A 19,459-nucleotide genomic window follows, 5' to 3' on the forward strand; every position below is an offset into this window, starting at 1 on the left:
GAGGACACTGTAGTTGAGTGCTTGTTATAGGTTTTTAATCTGACAAATGAAATGATAAGGTACATGTAGTACTTTAAATATAGATACATCCCTGATTCACACATGAAATTCAGCAGGAAAATGGAGGCTACCATACTGCAACAAATCAAAATAAGAAAAGCAAGTGTATTACATTTGTAACGTATTACAATACTATGAATACTTCCAAATATTTCATTGTTGATTTGTCCAAAGTTGGTGACATTAACTGTCCTTTTCTTTGCTTTTTGGTTTCCTCTTTGATTCCATGTCTTTCAATTTAGAATCCAGTTTTCTTTGCAAATAAGCTTTCTTATTCACATCCATGGATTTGTCCTTCTTCCCACTGCCCGCATAGAGAACGCCTTCTTTACTTATTCTCATCCGAGCATGAGACTTGGCTTTATCTCCGCAGCCGTGAACCTAAAAAGGATAACCATCACATGATTAGATCGGTCAAGAGAAAAGTACATTCACCACACCTTCATTTTTTTGGCTGTTCATTTTTGACAGGACACAATAGGCCAATCACAAGTGCAAATAGGCTGAGTTCCATTAAGCTTCCTTAGCTCCATGGTGCAAGCTGTCGCCGTCAAACTGCCCTGAGTTACAGAAACTGACCAGAGCCTTCGTTAATGTGACTAAAACACCTGTGTGTTTCCTGCTTAAACATGTCAAAATGGCTGCTGTGACAAAGGGACCACATGGTCTGTCTTACCTCCGGTATATGATGACTGAGACAGTACTGTCTGTTGCAGAAAATGCAAAGCTGTCCAAGGGTTAGCACAGATGCTTTACACTTGACAAAACTACACACACTGTCTGCTTTCATCACAGCACCGATAAGTGTGTCAAAGTCATCTTCGGGAGCAGCAGCAGCTGCAATGTCGCAGGCGCCTGCCTTTGTGCGTTTTTTTCCTTGGAGAGACAAAAACAGAGCTGTTTAAGGTTTTTCAAGGCAGACATGTTTGTAATACAAACCTTAAAAATAACATGTGATGCTTCTGATGCAAACCTTTGGCCTTCTTAGATGACTGAGTCTGAGCTGCTGGGATGTTGTTGTTGTGCTGTTTTTTCTGTTGGGCATTTTCTTCTCTTCTCTGTTGCTCCCGCTTCATTCGCTCCAAATGTAAACTTTTCAAATCTAACAGAGGTTGACTCTGTGGTTCTCTTTGGGGATTTGGAATCGTATCCTCCTCCTCCTCCTCCTCCTCTGCTTCTTCTTCTTTTTGTGCAGTCTCCACAGCTGGTGCCATCTTCAGGGGCCTGGAGACAGTGATGCATCTGTCTTTCCCTTCACCTTTGCTCTCATGCACGAGGCACAGTTCCTCAGCAATCTTGTGGACTAACAAGCGATCATGAGAGTTAAAGGATGATGGGAATTGTAGTTCAAACTGATTCAAGTCCTTCAGAAATTTCTCCACTTGCTCTCTGATCTCAGCGTCTCTGTTCTTGTTCTGTTCATTCTCTGATGACGTGCGGGGTTTTGTGCGCTTCTCTGAACAAGCAGTATTTTCTTTGCCGTTATTGGTTGACTTTTTCTGTCCTTGCTTTGTGTTGTTGGGAGCTTGAGCTCTGACTTTTTGTTTGGTGGATGTTGAGCTGCTGGCAGACATTTTAGTTGTTGCGTCTCTGTGGTTACGACTGTAGTTCTGTGGCACGATATCTTGGATGTACTCAAAAGCCGTTCTGGTCTCACCAAACTCGGTGACGTGATCGATCAGGGACTTCAAGAAAGCATGATTCTTAACGGTCTGTGAGTCGCACACTACAGCAATGTGGCGTCTCGCACGTGTAACAGCAACATTTATTCTCCTGTCCTCTGCCAGAAAGCCAACTTCACCTACAAGAGTAAAATAAACACATGTGTTTGTATATGGATACATTCATTGTGATGTGGTTTATTGAGCTTTAACACAGATACTACTTATTTATAGAGATAAATAAATAAATAAATAAACCTTTTCTGTTGGATCGAACCAACGACAACACAACAGCCTCTTTCTCTCTGCCCTGGAATCCATCCACTGACTTAATCTCCAGCTCGGGGTGTCTCGTTGACAGCTTCTGACGCAGGAGATCAACCTTTACAGAAATAAGGACCACAACACTGAGTCACATTGAGATGGAACGCTTCAATATTTTTGAAGCAAGTTTAGATTTCTACAAATGTGACTGTGTCTCTATGAAATAGTTTAATATGTCAACCCAAGAAATAAACTATAAAATGCTGCATTATTCATATGCACAGTCCAATAGCTCCTTATAGTGTACGACTTACCTGTAAATTGTATGGGGCAATAACTGCAATGTCTTTGGCTTTAACACCAGCTTCTGTCAAGGCCTTTATGTGCAGATCAACAATGTCAACCTCACCTGGGGATGAAGTTCACACATACACGGCTAGAGTAAACCGCTAAACTTAGTATTTGTTTTGTTTGTTTAAATAAAACCAACTCACCTTGATTGCCTTTGGACTGCTCGTCTGTGACCTCCATCTCACTCAGACCACATCCTGCAGTGTCGATCAAAAGGAGTGGTGTGTTTGTTTCTTCAACGCAGGTCACTCCTGGTAAATCCCTATATTAAGAGCAACGCGTGTTACAGTTATCTGAAGGTGTGGAATGAAAAGGTGCCATATTTCCCAGACGTAATCTGCTTCTCACTTTAATAAATGTCTCTCCACAGAACTGTGAGCAGTCAGTCTTCCCTGGTACATCTCTTTCGACGCCCAGTCCATAATGGCACTGTTCATGCGATACTGAACTGTCAGCATACGGACTACTGAGTCCCCATACATCTGAATAAGTCTCTCCATGAGACTGAGAGACAAGCCTTTTGATGCAGCTCTGTGGGAAACACAAGACAACAACATACAAACAAAAAATATCAATTAGTTAAGACCATGTTATTAATTTGTCTCAAACGTTTAGAGCTTGTGTGACAGGATTGTATGACAAAACAAGCAAGAAAACAATGTGCACATTAGACAATAATAGAAATTGCATCCTTCATAAAAGTTACACTTATTTCTGTATCTGTGTGTCTGAACTGAACTAAATATACGATAACAGATTTGGTCTTTTGCTAATATTGCCAGTGCTTTTATTAAAGTCTGATCAGACGACAACCACACCGCTCTGATGAAGCATATTCGCGGAAATCATAGATTTTGTAGGAACAGAATATTTAAGACTTTAAAACAATGACTTTTCAGAAATATTGTAGAATGATTTGACACACGGCTGATGCTCAGCTCCACACGAATATCTCTCAGGGTTTCTCAGTATAGCCATGTTTAGATCTTTGTGTCGTCTAATGACATTTCTGTGCTGCACACAGGAAGTAATAAAGCAAACAGAGGCAACAGCATAACCAAATGACCAAAAACACAAAGAAGTGCTCACCAAAAATGTCAGAATTTAATTCTACTGGTCAAAAAATCTGCTTGTTCAACAGGAGAAATGGCTCCCATTGTCAGGGCTTGACAGAGCCCAGACACAGCATAAAAACTAATGTTACAACATTTCTGTTCACAAAGACCAAAAAGAGGCAGAGTAATAATAACAAGGAGTTAAGGAAAGGTTTTACCTAAAGATAATAGTAAAAATAAAATGTTGAATGTAATTAAAATGCATAAAAAAAGGGATTTTTACTTGTGTGATTTGATTGTAGGTGGTAACTGCTTGTAGTCACCAGCCAGAATACACTTATGTGCTCTGAGCAGGGGAATCCAGCAGCTACTCTCCAGGGCCTGAGCACACTCATCTATCACCACCCAATCAAAATGCTCTGCGGGCAGGAACTTCAGTGGGCCATCGTCACAAGCACCTGCAGATACAGACACATGATTCGCCATCACTTCTTCCACCACATGACATTATGTTCACTTAAGACCATCACTCACCTGTGTTGGTGGATAACACAACATCAGCACTTTTTAGGATCTGAGCAATGGCTGTTGATTCTCTGGTTTTCAGCTCTTTCCTCAGCTCTGCTATTTCTCTTCTGAAATTCACCCGCTCTCCTTTTTCCTGCTTCTTCTTCATTCCCATCTTGAAAATAAAGGAAATAAATTATTATTATTATAAGGTGTTGTGAACACTAGTAGGAGCACACGCTAACATACTTACAAAAGCTGTATCGATGTCTTTGCGGATATCAGTGATGATGTTTGCGTTGTCACTCTGAGCAAGGATGGCATCCAGTGAATGTTTCTTAATGGAATCCAGCAGCCTGGCAGGGTGACCCAGCCTCAAGACTTTGGCCTTGCACTGGGCTAACCTCTCCACTAAATTATCCACAGCTACATTAGATGGGGCACAGCAAAGGACCTGCAAAAATAAAAAGATTATCCTATACAGACTGAGATGCGACACTGACAAATACAGCAACCTGTGAGGTAAATGGTTCCATTCACACAAACACAATCAACCTCTAGCACCTTCTGGCCTTGTTTGACTGCTTGCAGGATGATCTCCACCACTGTGGTGGTTTTTCCAGTTCCTGGAGGCCCATGAATCACAGCCAGTTCTCTCTGAGACAAAGCATATGACACAGCTTCTCTTTGGGAATCATCCAGGTTCAAGTTAAAGAATCCAACTTCATCTGATAAAATGCAACAGAATTAGTCACTGATTTACAAAGCTTTAAAATGAGTGTTAATAGTGTATACCAAGCTACCAAAATGCATTTTCTAGTTATTACTTACTGGGCTGTGATTGAGAAGAAGGTTTTGAATCTCCAAAAAGAACAGTGATCAGATTGGCTGCAGGACCATTGTTGTATCTATTTAATGCATTCAAGGCGCTGCAAGCACAAAAACAGAGAGTTCACTTTAGTCATCTTAAGGTCTCTCAGCTTACTTTTATACACATGTGATCAGCCAACATTTGTATGTTACTCACTTTTTCATTCGTTTGTAGGTGACATCATTTGCCAATTTTAAAAGGTTGTAAAGAGCGTCAGTATTAAAACTGAGCCCATCTTTTGAATCGTCAAAGGCCACATGGACGGAAGCTTGACTGACCCTCGTCACTATCCCTGAGGCAATCTGAGAGGCCGCTGTGCATCCATCAGTGTCATACAAGCCAACTATATCACCTGTAACCAAAGACATTAACACCACATTAGGCAAACAAACCCACAAAAAAAAAAAACACAAATCAAATGTTTTATTTATTCATCTCACCAGGTCCAAAACTATTGCTCGGAAGAGATGATAAACCAAGATGCTTTCTTGGCTCTAGGATCAGGACTGTTCGGCCATACAGGCCAGTGGAAAGACTTCCTATATGCAGCTTCAGCAGGCAAACACCTTTATTTTGAAGATCCTTGAGAGAGATGTTCTCTTGCCATAATCTGACGGCACAAAACAAGACTGTAATTTAATGGGAGAACTCTCAATAATAAGTAATTGTCAGTGTTTTTTGTTGTTGTTGATGTTTCCATAGTTGACTACAGTCTGAATGTTGTTTCACTTGCCTGGTCTCCTCTATTTCAGCTTCCCTCTCGTCCTGTAGAAGCTCCAGTGTCTTTGACACAAATTCTTCCACCGCCATTTCTCACTGAAAGAAACCAAAACCACAGTCAGTGTTTAAGTTCACATTACATATCGGCAGGAACAAGACATTCTGCATATTAAGAATTTTCAACTAGATTTAAAACTTAAAAAAAAAAAAAATTAGAGGCAGTCATTTAATCGGACAGATGATTGCAGCTGAACTTTTTTTTTAATATACACTCTATGTAAGACTTTAATAGGTCTTCCTAAATGTAAAATGTTTAACTGTAATCAGTTCTCAGAAACTCATTTCTCAATGTCAATTTTAATGAGATCTTTGGAGGTGGTGGTGAGTTTGCAGGCAAGCATCATACTGGCTGTAAGTATGATCTTGTCTTAATCAGTTTCAGTGAATCGGTTGCTTCTTCAGCAGTCTTGTGTTGTTTTTGCGACATCCATGTTTCCTGTGTTTTTAGTGTGTGTCCTCTGTCTGCACACTTCTGGCTTCATTGCACTTTTTCTGACATCATGTTATGTACGAAACTTGTACCAGACTGAAAGGTGTTCACTTGTTGTGTGTCCGCAGTGTATACAGAGAACAGCATAAGTCGGTTTCAAATTGTAATCAGGCTGTTTGCAAATCATGTTTTTTAGTTTGCTTGTCTTTTGTCTTAATGTAACCACTACATCACTTTGTGTACCCCTGGGGGTACAATTACCCCAGTTTGGGAATCACTGGCAAATGTAATGTACAGCACCTCCCAGTGGCAACTGACTGGTAACACAATACATGGCAACACAGAAGTGAGGGGATAAAGATTAGTAGTTTACTTTATACAAACTACATCTCATAGACATCACAGAGATATATGCTAACATGTTAGCTTGCCAACCACAGTGAATCTAGTTACATTAGCAATATGACAAAGCCAGAATGACACTCACCCCCTTAAATGATGGATTATTGAAGAGAAACGGAAACAGACAGGCCAACGAGCAGTAAAAGTTAGGTCGTTATTAGGTCTACTGAATGTATTAGGTTATATCTTGTTTTTCCAGTGGCTTCATGTCACTCGTGTAGTCTTCTTCGACTGAGTTTGGAGCATTAGCTCGTTTCAACAGTAGCCACAGTGCTACCTAGCGGCAGAGATGATCGTAGGTCATTTGAACACTGCTGTCGCTCGACATCCACAACTTTTATTTTGAAAGGCAGACCAACGCGGAAGACACATAGCTTTGATCCACTACAGTTACACGTTAGACCAACCTGTCAATCAACAGCAGTCAAATCACACATAGAAGTTATTCTTTATAGCACAATATGACTCGTTATTCTGTGTGATTTCAGAGCGTGGGTGTGTAATATGCTGGTGATTTTTAATCTGCCACATCTCAGCCAGGAAAGAAGCACTCGCGCTACAAACCTTCAGACCTGAGCTAACCCCATTTCTTCATTTTAATCTGAAAGCCTCACGAATCATTATCACCACCTTTTTGGAAATGAGAACAACGCTGGTCCTGCTGCACGTCGTCTCCTGCTGCTGGCTGACCAGTGCCACACTTTCTAAAAATGATGCTAAAAAGTCCAATAAGGCTTCGGCTGAGGTGAGTAACTCCAGGTCCACACATGTCCTTAATTCAGTTGTACCTTTTCAACATGATCATTTTAAATATCTGCAATGTAATGGGCCCTTTACACGCAGCAGCCATTTTTGACAGATGACAGGAGAAAAACACAGGTGCACAGGCTTGTTCACTGTCTCACTGTCCTGACTAACATGAAGTGAACAGAGCCATTGATTATGTTATCATTTACACCTGTGCGTTTCATGCTATGCATGTCACAATGGTTGCTGTACAAAGGACCCATTAGACCCACTAGTCAAGTTTATACTGTCCTTTACAGACATCTTAAATTTAAAACAAGTCAAAATAATGTTATAAATATCTTGCACTGGAATTGTGATTATTCAAACTTGGTTAAGAAACTGAAAACATGAATACTCTTAGTTTAATTGATAGATATGTTGGTTAGAGCTCACTCAAATTAGAGTTATTTTCAACTTTCTTTCTGCCCAGTCAAAATTTAATTCCAGATATTTCCATCATTATCTAAGACTGGTCAAAACCATGTTATTTGTAATGACATTTTGGGACAGTTACTTGGCCAATAAATGTAAAAACAGATGCCAAGTTGCCATAGTAACTTTGGGTCTCCACCATGAACTTGGTGTTCCAGTTCCAGAGTCTCTCTCTGAGAGAGAGGTTCTAACCAGGTTCCAGTGCTTTGTGCCTCCTGGTTACTTTCCTCACCAACTTCATACTTAAGGAAACCACGTCCTTTTCAGAAGCAGTTATATACTTTCCTTTGCCTCTTCTTTTTCTCCTTCCCTAATATTCTTCTAATGGTTTTCAACACACATCGAGTGCTGCAATGCTGCCCTCCACAGGAAAAACAGTTTCTGTCCACAGTTCAAAGTTCTTCATGCGTCTTCAGTGTCGTCCCCTTCTCATCCTCTCATCTCTTCTTCATCTTCTAATAACTTACAGCAGGCTGTTTGTTGTTTCCTAATGCTGCATACCTCCATCTTTTTCCTTTAGTCCTTTGTTTTTCTCTATGACAACCAGGTAATTGGGACTTCTTGTTTTGGTTGTGAACGCATCAGGCAAAATAGGAGATTTCACTGTGGTGTAGCAGGATTGAATCCAGCTCAGACTGAATTCAAATGTTTAGCATGTATTTTTTTGTGGAGTGCTTTTCATGTGAATGTGTTACTGATCTGCTGACGGGACACATGCACACACAAGGTAACCTGCTGGTGAGAAAGCCTCAAGACACATTTGACAAAATTGGGATGTGGCCCCACTAACCACACCCCTTATGATGATCACAACAATGCCTCTCATTTTTGTGAAATGTCTTCCAACGTCATTGACCTTCAAAGAAACTGTAAAATGCACAGGCAAATAGGTAGCAATGACATGACCGACCTTTGTTTTCTTTGTGGGCATCTGGTGTTCGGCAGAAAATGGAGCGCTGGATGACTGCCTGTACAGCCTATGCCTTTAGCCAGCCCTGGCTTTTGGCCTCACTTCTCTCAGACTGTGTCACTGAAATGTGCTCTTCTTTCCTTTGGTCCTGTTTAGACATCTCCATCTGAGTTAACTGTGTTGGCGAGAGGCCTTGTTGTGTCAGATCCGCAGTGGAAAGACATAGTGAAGGAGGAGAAGAGATACTGTGCTCAAATCAAGAAAACATTTCCAGGACTGGTGCTGGGATATGTCACACCTGTAAGTCTGTCAAGAACGATCCCCCTTCACCATGCATGTGCGTTTTTTGGCAGTAACGAAATATTGAATAGTATAACTACATTTAACGTGACAAAACGAGCAGTTTGAACACATCATCTTTAGCTCTGGGATATTACGATGGGCCCAAATTAATCAGCAAAATAATCAGTTGCAAATCCTTTTAAATGGAGCTGTACAAGGAGGAATAACAAAATTTTTTAAAGATGGATTTGGGAGAAAAACCTTTGTTTTTACACAGTATCTTAATCACATGTTCTACTTTCCTGCCCTGCAGTGGAATGCCCACGGTTATGATGTTGCCAAAACATTTGGCTCCAAAATGTCCTCAGTGTCACCAGTGTGGCTTCAGCTCCACCGACGAGGTCATGAAACCTTTGAAATAACAGGACTCCACGACCATGACTCAGGTAGAGCTCGTCTTGTATGTGTCACTCAGAAAAGTATCAACAATACTGGCTTATGTCTATAAAGGAGTGTTTTTTTCCAGGATGGGTCAAAGCTGTACGCAAGTCTAACAAAAAAGTCAGATTGGGTAAGTCCAGCCTACTGCTCACATCAGCTCTGTTTCCAACACTATTCATGTGGTGTGTTTTGTCAGTTAAATGCTGTTTTCTGTATTACAAGTTCCTCGACTGTTATTTGATGGCTGGTCTTACCAGGACTACATGACCGTGCTGGGGAGTGAGGATGAGATAGAGGAGCTAGGAAGTGAGCTGGTGGATGTTGCAAAGGTAATGAAGTGCTATGGTTACATCTAACTCTCTTGCAACAGTGCACAGTGTTTGTCTAATGTCACTGCAACCTTGTAGACTGAAGGTTTCGATGGCTTCACCTTGGAGCTGTGGAGCCAGCTGGGCGGTAACAAAAGAAAGTGAGTTATTCTAATACCAGACTGATCTCATCTTTGTCTCTGAGAAGGTTCCAGAGGGAGAACAAAATTGATGATATCAAATGTATAATCTTCTCTGTCCAGGGAGCTGGTACATCTGGTGAGACACATATGTGAGGCATTGAAGGCAAAAAAACTGGACTGCATTCTTGTTATTCCACCTGCTGTGACCAGGTGAGTGAAAATGGTTTACTTTAAGTGACATAAAATGCTGAAGAAAAATAACAGAAAGACTTGCTGTTGTACTTTGTATCACGATCAGTGTGGGGCAGCTGGGAATGTTTGGTAGGGAGGAGTTTGAACAATTGGCTCCGGTGGTTGATGGATTCAGCCTCATGACATACGACTACTCCAGCGGGCCCAGGTGAGTGCAAGTGATGCACTGTATAATAGTCATGATGTGACTAGAGTCCTTGATGACGCTACCAAACTTTTCAAATATTTCTCACACTAAGCTCACTAATTTGGCTTTTCCTTTCTTTCTTTCTTTCTTTTTTCGTTATAACAGACCAGGCCCGAGTGCTCCTCTGTCCTGGATCAGAGACTGTGTTCTCCAGCTCGCACCAAACGCTCAGTGGAGGCAAAAGATCCTGTTGGGACTCAATCTGTATGGCCTTGATTTTAGAGACCAGGGAACAGAGCCAATTCTGGGTGCAAGGTAAGAGATTGCTGCAGGCAAGGTTTTACATTTTGGTAAATAATGTGTTTAAATCTTTTCAAACATTTTCACACATGCAGTTATTGTATTTGTTAGGTATTTTATGGCTTTGGGATTGAAATACACCTCTGGGGTTGTCACAAAAGCAAATTTGTTGTGCTACACAATCACATTTCAAGTGCTTGGATCACCCCTACATTTAAAGTGGAATAATAGTGGAATAGTGGAATAATAATAAGCAATAATCAAAGTGAAAGTTTGAAAAACGCCACACAGCACAAAAGTTGTAGATGACAGAAACTGAGTGATGTCAGAAGGTTACACTTTGTCTTTCATTTTCTGTAGGTACATTGACATTTTGCGAGAACACAGGCCCAAACTGCTCTGGGATGATTATGCTGCAGAGCATCATTTCAGTTATAAAAGGTAACAAGAGTGTAATACTTTGAGTTATACTTTCCAGCAGAATCTTTTAACAACATACGACATGTCTCTACTCGGTCATTTCAGAAACAATGCAGTGAAACATGTGGTGTACTATCCATCACTGAAGGTAACTGGGTAAACACACATAATAAAGAGAACATACATCACAAATTATGTTTATAGTAAACATAACATGTGAACTAACACTACTTTCTCAATTTTACAGTCAATCGAATTAAGAATACATTTGGCCGTTGAACTGGGAACTGGAATTTCCTTATGGGAACTGGGACAAGGACTGGATTATTTCTATGACCTTCTATGAGAGTTGGACTTGTTAATGAAGACCTTGGATTATCAGCACATGGAGGGTTTTTTTTTTCAGAAACATGGTGCACCAAAATCTCAGGTGCTGTATGGAGGTTTTATTTTTCCTCCCCAAGCAACTAAAATGAACTCTGAAATCAACCATTATCAGGTTCTTGTTAATACTCTAATTTGAGGGTCATGGATGTGTTGTGAGATTTCAATTGAATGAAACTGACTGACTGACTGATTTGTTTTTAAATCGGTACATGAAGGAACTTCACTGTGGTTTATTCCTGTATCAGAAATCAACTTGTACAGTCATGTCCATTCAGCAACTTATGGTGCATGATTAGTATTTATAGACTTTAATTAAAGGGGTGTTTTCTTTTTTAGAGACCTTCATTTTTCACAAGCTTTGAACAACCATCTTTAAGAATGTATCTGCTCCTGACACCCTGCTGTTGTGGTTATTTTTCTTTTTGAATCCTCAAATCAAAACATTTGCTTGTGTGAAGTTGGATTGACGCTCTTTCCAAACATCTGTACTGAGCATCTTCCAAAGTTTGTTTGATTTCATGATTATAAATGTGAAAACAAATGAGTGCTACTGATTCAGACGTTTTTATATTTTTTACTTGCCACTACAGAGCAGGATTAGATTGTTTACAGCAAGTGAGGTCGACTGCATGTTCTGACCAGTTATCAGGTGTCTGTCTATGACGACATGCACTGCATCTTCTTGACTTGCTGGAAAAACAAGGAGACAAATGAGATGGTGGTTTATTACATTTTAAATAATGTAGATTAAACATTTCACTTAATTCATTTAGTATCTATGCTTACCTGTGTATGACCCTCCGCTGTCTTTCACAAAGTCTTCCACAATCAAGGGCAGGTTGGCAAAGTCAGGTCTTCGGACCAATTCAAATACGGATGGCTTTTAATAAAAGCAGTGACCACTATTAATATACATATTTTAAAACATGTTAATATGTAGTGTATTGGCTACTTGTGGTGTACTAACCCCTGTTAAACTGTAGCCATTGAAGATCCACTTCTGTCCCTCGGTGGCACAGCACAGAGCTGACACTCCCTGTCCCACTGCACAAATAGGCTCTGCACACATGAGCAAACAACAGCATGCATCCAAATCTCTGCAGAAAACATGCACAGTATGTACTGACTGCTTTTAAAAAGGGCCTCTTACTCACTTTGGTGACAAATGAAGTGCGAGAGAATGCGGTGCAGAGAGCCACTGTGTGCCAGGTCATTCACTGCTCCAGGGCAGTCCGGGATGAGGAGCGCCTGATATCGGGCACCTGCAAAAAAAGTCATAATGACATAAAACTGAGCAAAGTCCAACAAAGAGCAGCAGGAGAAATGAAAATGGCTAAGTGAATATGAAATTAATATTTGGTAACATGATAAAGTAACAAAATACATGGAGTAACAGTATGGTAATTGCAATGAGGAAGTAATATGTTAATACCATCTCATAGCAATAGCTATATAACATGTTAATTATTCATTTTGATTTTCATATGAAGATAGTAGATTTTTGGTAATAGTAATTTCTATTACCAAACATTTACCTGGCCATTAACAATATTGACCCCTTATTTTTACTATAAACTATAAATATTACCATTATTATTGCCAAGCTGAAAATTATATTAGAAATTAGATGTTATTACTATGTTACCCCCCATTACAAAATGATTGCCATACTATTACCATGTTGTGACTGTATTTGTAGTGTTAAGAGTACTTCACTTACCATCTATAGATTCAAGTTTGGCTGGTGTTGCATAAGGTTTCACGCTGAAATCCTGTACCCATCTGGCAGTGCTTTCATCAACTCCAACAAAGTCTATCGTCTTTCCCTGTAATTCAGAGAAAAACAAACAGCACCCGCACATCAGTAAAGGTAGTAGTAAGAAAGTTTATGGTATTTCTGAGTTTACATAGGGTTACTATCTGAACAAATGTGCATTTACTTTATGAACTTACATGAGCATGCAGATGCTGACAGTGCTCTATTTTGTACAATTCCCCATTATATTAACAACACTACATGCATAGATACATTATTCTCATGGGTTGAGACAGGTCACACCTTATAAATAAAACAGATTATTCAATCTAGTGGAGATAATAAATCTGTCAGACTGATGAGATGAGCTCCCTCCTTTTAATCATATTCATAACAAACCTACTGGTGACAGTTTTATCTAAAGATTCAAGAAGTTTATAGTCATACACACAAAAACACATGTTAAAACCATGCAATGAAATTCTTGCTTTGCTCGCTTCTCTTCACCAAAGCAAAGTCAGCGCTGGAATAAATAAAATAGATAAAATGAAAAGTAAAATTGTTCAAGTGCAATGACAATTGCAAGATGCACAGTACCAGATGATATACAGTGGCAGACAGTATGACGATGAGGTTGTAGGTATGAGTTCAGGTTAACTTTTAAACAATATTCAGAAGTCTATAATAGCTTGTGGGGGAAAAAAACTAAGTCATGTGGTGTGTGATTTCACACTCCTGTAGCACCTCCCTTTAAAGTGCTGATCCTATCTGATAAAACATTTCAGCTTGTCAAAATTAGTCCAATTATTTTCAGTGAAAAACATTAGGTGCAAATAAAAGCCTCTCGAACAGAACAGCTCAGAGAACAGTCATGATGATGTGTGATGTGATCTGTTAATCTGAAAAACAATACACAAAGACAACATCCCGTTACATAAAACCCAAACACTACAGTCACCACTGCAGGAACGACCTGTTCACCTCTCATTATATTACTATTGTTGAAGTTGGGACAAGGTGTACTGGTTGTTAAAAGTGCACTTAATTTCATTTACTTCCAAATATGTGCCATGGGATTATTTTTCGTCCAGTCATGATTATGTGAACATGTCTGTGGTGGAAGTTAATGTTTAATCAAGATGGACAATAATCCTGCTGAGACAGCTGCATTTCCTGTAAAATCCATCAACCATTTGCCTATTAAATGCTCTGTTATTGTACATTTAATATACAACACAGTGGCGGTGAAGACGTACTGTACCTTTGGTTTAAAAGAGATGTGATGTAATCATTTTCAATATTTTAAATGAAAATTAAATCAAGTCATGGGCAGTGTATATACACTGTGAATTTACAAATTATGGAGTTGTATTTTCTATTATAATTTTTAAAAGGCATAAAATGCTTTGTTATCATTTATTGGACCTCTCTAAACCTGGCAACCTAAACGTTGTTTTTAATTATGCTCCAAGTTCCTCTTTTTTCTTTAACTTCCTGTACAGACTAGGAAACCTCAGTATTTAAAGGCTCTTTTTAAAGAGAACACTCGTGAGATCACAGACATTTGAAAGATGAAGATGAAGATGATGAGTGTACTTGTAAGCTTTTAAATAAAATCTTACCCCCGGTGTGGCTGTTTGGAGATTAAACGCTGAGCTACAAAGATTGAAGGATTGGTGGAAAGACGTTGCGGACACTCCTGAACAAACAAGCACATTCCGATATTAGGACACTTACTTTGTTATCAATAATACTGTGTACCGCCGCTAACTATCGTCATTGAATTCATATTAAACACACCAGTAGTAACAAGGTAACACTCACCTTGAGGAGACGCACTTGCCACCATCAAACATGTAGGTTTCGAAGACATTTCCTAAGTCTTTATGGCAAGTCCGCATCAATTATTTTAGCCTATTTTATAAATGAACAAAATGATAAGTTGGTAAAATCGTGCAAGACATAAACACACGAAGAAGAATTCCTGTCACCTGACAGCAACATCCGCTCAAAGGATTTCAGAATAAAGGTTCAATGTGCGAGAAATGGGTGGCAGGTGTACTTTTATTTTCCTTCAAAAAAAAAGTTTTTAATCTTGGGGCTCACTGCATTACACACGTATACATAGAAAATGAGACCCACACTAATATACATATACTTTAAATAATGAAAATAAAACTATTTTTACCCCATCCAAACACATTTTCTTACAGTACATCTGTATGCTGAAAGTGTCCATAAGAAACTAAAAACAAGTGCTGTCCAGCAGCATTAATACTTCTACTGTTGGCACATTTTTTGTGACATTAAAAAAAAATCAGTATGGATCTTCTTTCAAATTTTGATAAAGGCAGCAAGTAAACATCATCCCAAAAATCTGAAAGAAAGAAGACATGAGGAATGTCTTAGAGCCACACTGCAACCTCAAACATTTTGTTGTTACAGTTCAGAAACTTTAGGTGGTTATGGTTTTACCTGGAGAAATGCAATCCCAATACCCACTGAACCAAGAATATACAACTGACTGAGGATGAAGTCTTCTAGTTTCATGATGCAGCCTCCCTACAAGCACAAGAAAAGCAGGGACAGTTAACATTTATATAGCATTAGTCAGGGCCACATGGAAAGCAGCTACACTCACCTCCACATTGTAGATGTTGGATGGATGGTCCCTGAGACCACAGAGGTCACTGGGAGTTTTACAGCAGCTGTCAGGAACGAGTCTTGCATTATCTGCAGCTTGGATCCACACACTGTCTCTCCAGTCAGAGAAGTTTCCACTGCCACAGCACATGAACTGTGAGGGAACAAATAATGAGAAGAGCAGGGGAAGTGACACTGAACTGTATTAGTATCAAACATGCAGCATCACTTCCACACCTCCTGCTGAAGCTTGTCCACAGCCTGTGTGACGCTCTCCTCCCCGGGCTGCTTGTATTTCTGCTGCATGTTCACCTTCAGATTCTGTCTGAGCTCCTCGTCCAGCTGCGAGAAGAGAATCACTACATGCTCAGGAAAACCAATCATCTCATTCTATAACAAAATACCTGTACAAATGCCACTGTACCTGTGCAATGCCCACACATAACTCTTAGTAGTTAGCTAGTTCTAGTACATTGATTTGCAGATATATACATTTATAGTTTTAAATCTTGACTGACAAATGTGCAAAAAGGAAAATTGAACGTCATATATCAACCTGTTAGAAAAACAATTAAATATATGGCGGAAACAGGTGACAGCAGATTACCTGGTAGCAGAAAGGGAAACACTGGAGCCAGAAAATAGGGGAAAGAAAGAGATGAGTGAGATAGATGGGAAAAAAAAACTGTACAAATGAAGAACATGCACCAAGAGACATGCAAAGAAGATTTGCCAGCAATGCCAACAATGGAAGTACTGTATGTCATAGATAGTAGAAAAAAAATTAAAAACAAGACAAAAGGTGTTAGAAACTAAGGAAAAGGAAAAAGCTGTGAAACAAAAACTGAGCAGAAAATTATAGATTTAAACAAAAGCTTAGAATGAACAGGCACAATCACAAAATATTAACACCTTACCTCTTGGTACTTTATGTAGGCCAGCACACCAGCAATGATTTCCAGCAGGACAATACAGAGTAACAAGATCAAATACTGTGAAAGTGAGACAGAGGACAACAAGAATACAACAGTTATATACATAAATACATTTCTGTGCTAAAATATAACACTATGTGACTTTCAATGACATTAATTAGTAATGAAACTAACTCTCTGAGTCAAAAAACTAAATAGAATTGCTAATTTCAAAGGGTGTGGAAAATATGGATATGGTCACAGCTAGACCTTTGTACAGTTTAGTTTAAGCATTATATCATCCCACAGCTTGACCCTCTTCAGGTCAAGCAGGCACTTGGGAGGCCAGTCATTCCACTGGCATGAGCCACGCTCTAAATCTAAACTCTTAAAAACACACTGTGCGTGACTTTGTCTGTTATTTCTGACAGACATGCCTGTCTGACATAATGGGCAGCACTAAATGCAGGCAGACAGGACAGAGAGTCACCAAGGATTAACATAGGAATACACATAGACCCAGACTGGATTGTAGTGTGTATGTGTATAAACGGTAAGTTCATACAACATTAAGTGTCTCTCCTTGGTCTCGGAATCCACATAGAGTAATTACATAGGGTTAACCCTTTGGTGGAGTGGTTACCATGTTTAGTACATAATATTCACCACAATCAAAAGACTCTTCATCTCCTTCAGAGTGGCACAGCATCCGATTATCCCCGTCACTATGACGATGACCCCAGCTGCTATCAGGATGTAAGCAGAGGCTGAATAAAAACTGGAATTCAGTAAACTGACGTAGTCGCTTTTTTCCACCAGAGTCCACACTCCCACTGCTAGGACAACTCCTCCTGCCAGCTGAAAGAAACCCCATAAAAATTAAAAACTAACCACTTTCAATTCAAGCCAGATGCTCCTATCAACAATGAGCAACACATCTTTTTTAAACACTTGTGCTCCTAAAGTGTCACAGAGAGAAAGCAAAGCCTTAGTTTTTCACTGCAAGCCTCAAAAGGTGTACAGCAAAGTTTGTATTTATATTTGTTGCACATGTATTATTTCTAAGGTGGATATGTTGCACTGTTAGAATTGAGTTAGTAACAGAGTCTTTAAAGTTACAAGGTGTGTATTCATTCATCCATTGACAAACACTTTATCCTCCACATGATGGTCGTGGGGCCGCTGGAGCCTATTCCACAAACATTCACTCTCTCACTCACACCTATGGCCAGTTTAGAGTGTCCTATTAACTTCTGCATGTTTTTGGACAGTGGGAGGAGAAACCAGAAAAAAAAACATGCGCACATGGGAAAAACACACACAACACTCCACATAGGAAGTGCCAAACCAGGATGCAAACAGTGCTAGCCTCGTGCTGCATGAGCCTTACAAGGTGTTGAGATGGAAAATTGCAGCTGCTTTAATTGAATTGGTTATTGGTTATTCTCTCTGTATATGTTTGACTGCTATTTTACATTTTGTATTGAATACAGTATGAGCTAAAAATAAATGTTAAATAAATGTTAAATAAAATTAATGTTCTGGTGTGAGGACTCTGTTGGATTGTCTCAAACTAACAATAAATCAAAGGCTTAGTAAATGCAAGTACCACTTCTGAGATAAACAGTGTGTGACAGAACACTTAACAGAGGGTTTTGCTGTCTTAAAATCTGTGAAAATGTAAAAATTTGCTTTAACTTACCCAAAAGAGAATATTGAATAAAAACAGTAGATATTTCAGACAAATTGTCCCACATGTGTGAGTTTTTCCACCTCGAGTTTCCATTCTGAAATCAAGAGAACTGGCATGTTATTACACTGTAAGTTTGTGAAAACACAGAAAACCTCACAACATCTGGAGAACATCAGATCATACAGTTAAATCTCCCTCAAGAGAATGAATGCATGATGCACAAAGAGCTTCTTTAAACGCTGCTCTCATGCAAATGACTATCACATAACTTTCTGTTACTAAGCATGCACAATGGTATGCTAAAGCCTATTAGTGCTATATCTGATAGAGGATGGTCTGTTGCACTAGAGACAGAGGATTTTCCTCAGTCTGTCACTCTGTTCTGTTCGCTTAGTGGAAGGTGATTTACTGGGTGGAGGTCAAACATAACTGTAGTGTATATATAAGGTATATAAGCTGACAACATGTTTTCTTTTTTTAAGATTCCACGTGCATTGCTGTTAACATAAAACAAGGTACCAAAAAATAAACGTGGTGCATTTCAAAGTCACAAAAAGAGAAGTGGAACGGGCTCGCTGATGAAATCAAATATGTTGAGGGGAAAACATACTCAACAACTTGTCACGTCATCCACCAGACAGATATATATGTCCTCATCCCAGTAACTGGACCTGGTCTTCTCACACTCCAGTGATATACTGTTATACATCTGTTTTACCCAAGCCTCATCTGAACTTTCTTCTTCCATTTTGTAAACACTCTGACTTCTAACATCATGAGATGGTCACATTCATTTCTATACATTAGAAATCCACTCTGCCCAAAATAAATCAATAACATAAAATAATAAAGTGACAATACTTTTAAACTAATAACCAAAAGTCATGATATTTTAACTTAAGCCACAAGACAAAATACCCCCTGTGTGAAAGTGATCATACAACAAAACAAAATCTCCCAGTGGTCACATTTAGAGTTATTTTTAACTCATTGTCTCATGGAAAAACTGCTCAGCCTTCCTAGGAGACAACACTCCTACCTGATTTTGGGTGGTCGACCCTGAAGGATGTGGATTATTGGGTTAATGTCCTCCAAGCTCCCACTAACCTCAGTGTCAGTGTGTAGCTGCCTTTGAAGGTTAACTGCAACAGTATAAGTTTTCTCCTACCCCAGCGTCTGCGTGTCGCTCCTCTTTTGGGACAGCAGGCAGCTCGGCCCTCACCAGCTTTATACAGTACATGTCTGCCCCCAGCTGGTTTCTCATGCACATGAAAAATAAAT

The 19,459-nt window shown here is 39.4% G+C and overlaps 4 protein-coding genes across 6 annotated transcripts; 1 reads left to right on the forward strand and 3 right to left on the reverse strand.

Moving 5' to 3' along the window:
• Window positions 1-18: 18 nt before the first annotated feature.
• On the reverse strand, window positions 19-6,625 carry ighmbp2 (immunoglobulin mu DNA binding protein 2). The gene is made up of 16 exons (XM_044015585.1): window positions 6,467-6,625; window positions 5,503-5,585; window positions 5,210-5,379; window positions 4,926-5,121; window positions 4,730-4,827; window positions 4,463-4,626; window positions 4,152-4,352; window positions 3,926-4,073; window positions 3,675-3,849; window positions 2,685-2,867; window positions 2,480-2,598; window positions 2,300-2,394; window positions 1,980-2,103; window positions 1,034-1,861; window positions 737-936; window positions 19-441 (listed from the first exon to the last, which is right to left on the reverse strand). The coding sequence occupies exons 2-16, from the start codon at window positions 5,577-5,579 to the stop codon at window positions 244-246; spliced, it is 2,976 nt and encodes a 991-aa protein (XP_043871520.1). The 5' UTR covers window positions 5,580-5,585; window positions 6,467-6,625; the 3' UTR covers window positions 19-243.
• Window positions 6,626-6,718: 93 nt separating this feature from the next.
• Window positions 6,719-11,507, forward strand: chid1 (chitinase domain containing 1). Its single transcript, XM_044015596.1, has 12 exons — window positions 6,719-7,126; window positions 8,669-8,812; window positions 9,108-9,240; window positions 9,321-9,365; window positions 9,458-9,564; window positions 9,643-9,704; window positions 9,807-9,896; window positions 9,985-10,086; window positions 10,231-10,380; window positions 10,726-10,806; window positions 10,891-10,933; window positions 11,033-11,507. The coding sequence occupies exons 1-12, from the start codon at window positions 7,022-7,024 to the stop codon at window positions 11,129-11,131; spliced, it is 1,161 nt and encodes a 386-aa protein (XP_043871531.1). The 5' UTR covers window positions 6,719-7,021; the 3' UTR covers window positions 11,132-11,507.
• A 223-nt stretch (window positions 11,508-11,730) lies between these two features.
• On the reverse strand, window positions 11,731-14,904 carry gatd1 (glutamine amidotransferase class 1 domain containing 1). Its single transcript, XM_044015600.1, has 7 exons — window positions 14,753-14,904; window positions 14,551-14,627; window positions 12,893-12,998; window positions 12,327-12,434; window positions 12,140-12,231; window positions 11,959-12,052; window positions 11,731-11,862 (listed from the first exon to the last, which is right to left on the reverse strand). The coding sequence occupies exons 1-7, from the start codon at window positions 14,799-14,801 to the stop codon at window positions 11,747-11,749; spliced, it is 642 nt and encodes a 213-aa protein (XP_043871535.1). The 5' UTR covers window positions 14,802-14,904; the 3' UTR covers window positions 11,731-11,746.
• Window positions 14,905-14,974: 70 nt separating this feature from the next.
• On the reverse strand, window positions 14,975-19,436 carry cd151 (CD151 molecule). Of its 3 annotated transcripts, none has more exons than XM_044015598.1 (9): window positions 19,347-19,436; window positions 18,188-18,272; window positions 17,152-17,343; window positions 16,489-16,563; window positions 16,179-16,199; window positions 15,809-15,913; window positions 15,570-15,725; window positions 15,404-15,490; window positions 14,975-15,305 (listed from the first exon to the last, which is right to left on the reverse strand). In XM_044015598.1, the coding sequence occupies exons 2-9, from the start codon at window positions 18,269-18,271 to the stop codon at window positions 15,246-15,248; spliced, it is 780 nt and encodes a 259-aa protein (XP_043871533.1). In that variant the 5' UTR covers window position 18,272; window positions 19,347-19,436; the 3' UTR covers window positions 14,975-15,245. The 3 variants fall into 3 exon arrangements, with proteins under 3 accessions (XP_043871533.1, XP_043871532.1, XP_043871534.1); XM_044015597.1 differs by lacking the exon at window positions 19,347-19,436 and adding an exon at window positions 19,218-19,340; XM_044015599.1 differs by lacking the exons at window positions 16,179-16,199; window positions 19,347-19,436 and adding an exon at window positions 19,218-19,340.
• Between the last annotated feature and the right edge of the window lie 23 nt (window positions 19,437-19,459).

This window comes from Solea senegalensis, unplaced genomic scaffold, assembly GCF_019176455.1.
Source record: "Solea senegalensis isolate Sse05_10M unplaced genomic scaffold, IFAPA_SoseM_1 scf7180000013710, whole genome shotgun sequence".
In the NCBI taxonomy this organism is placed as follows: domain Eukaryota; kingdom Metazoa; phylum Chordata; class Actinopteri; order Pleuronectiformes; family Soleidae; genus Solea; species Solea senegalensis.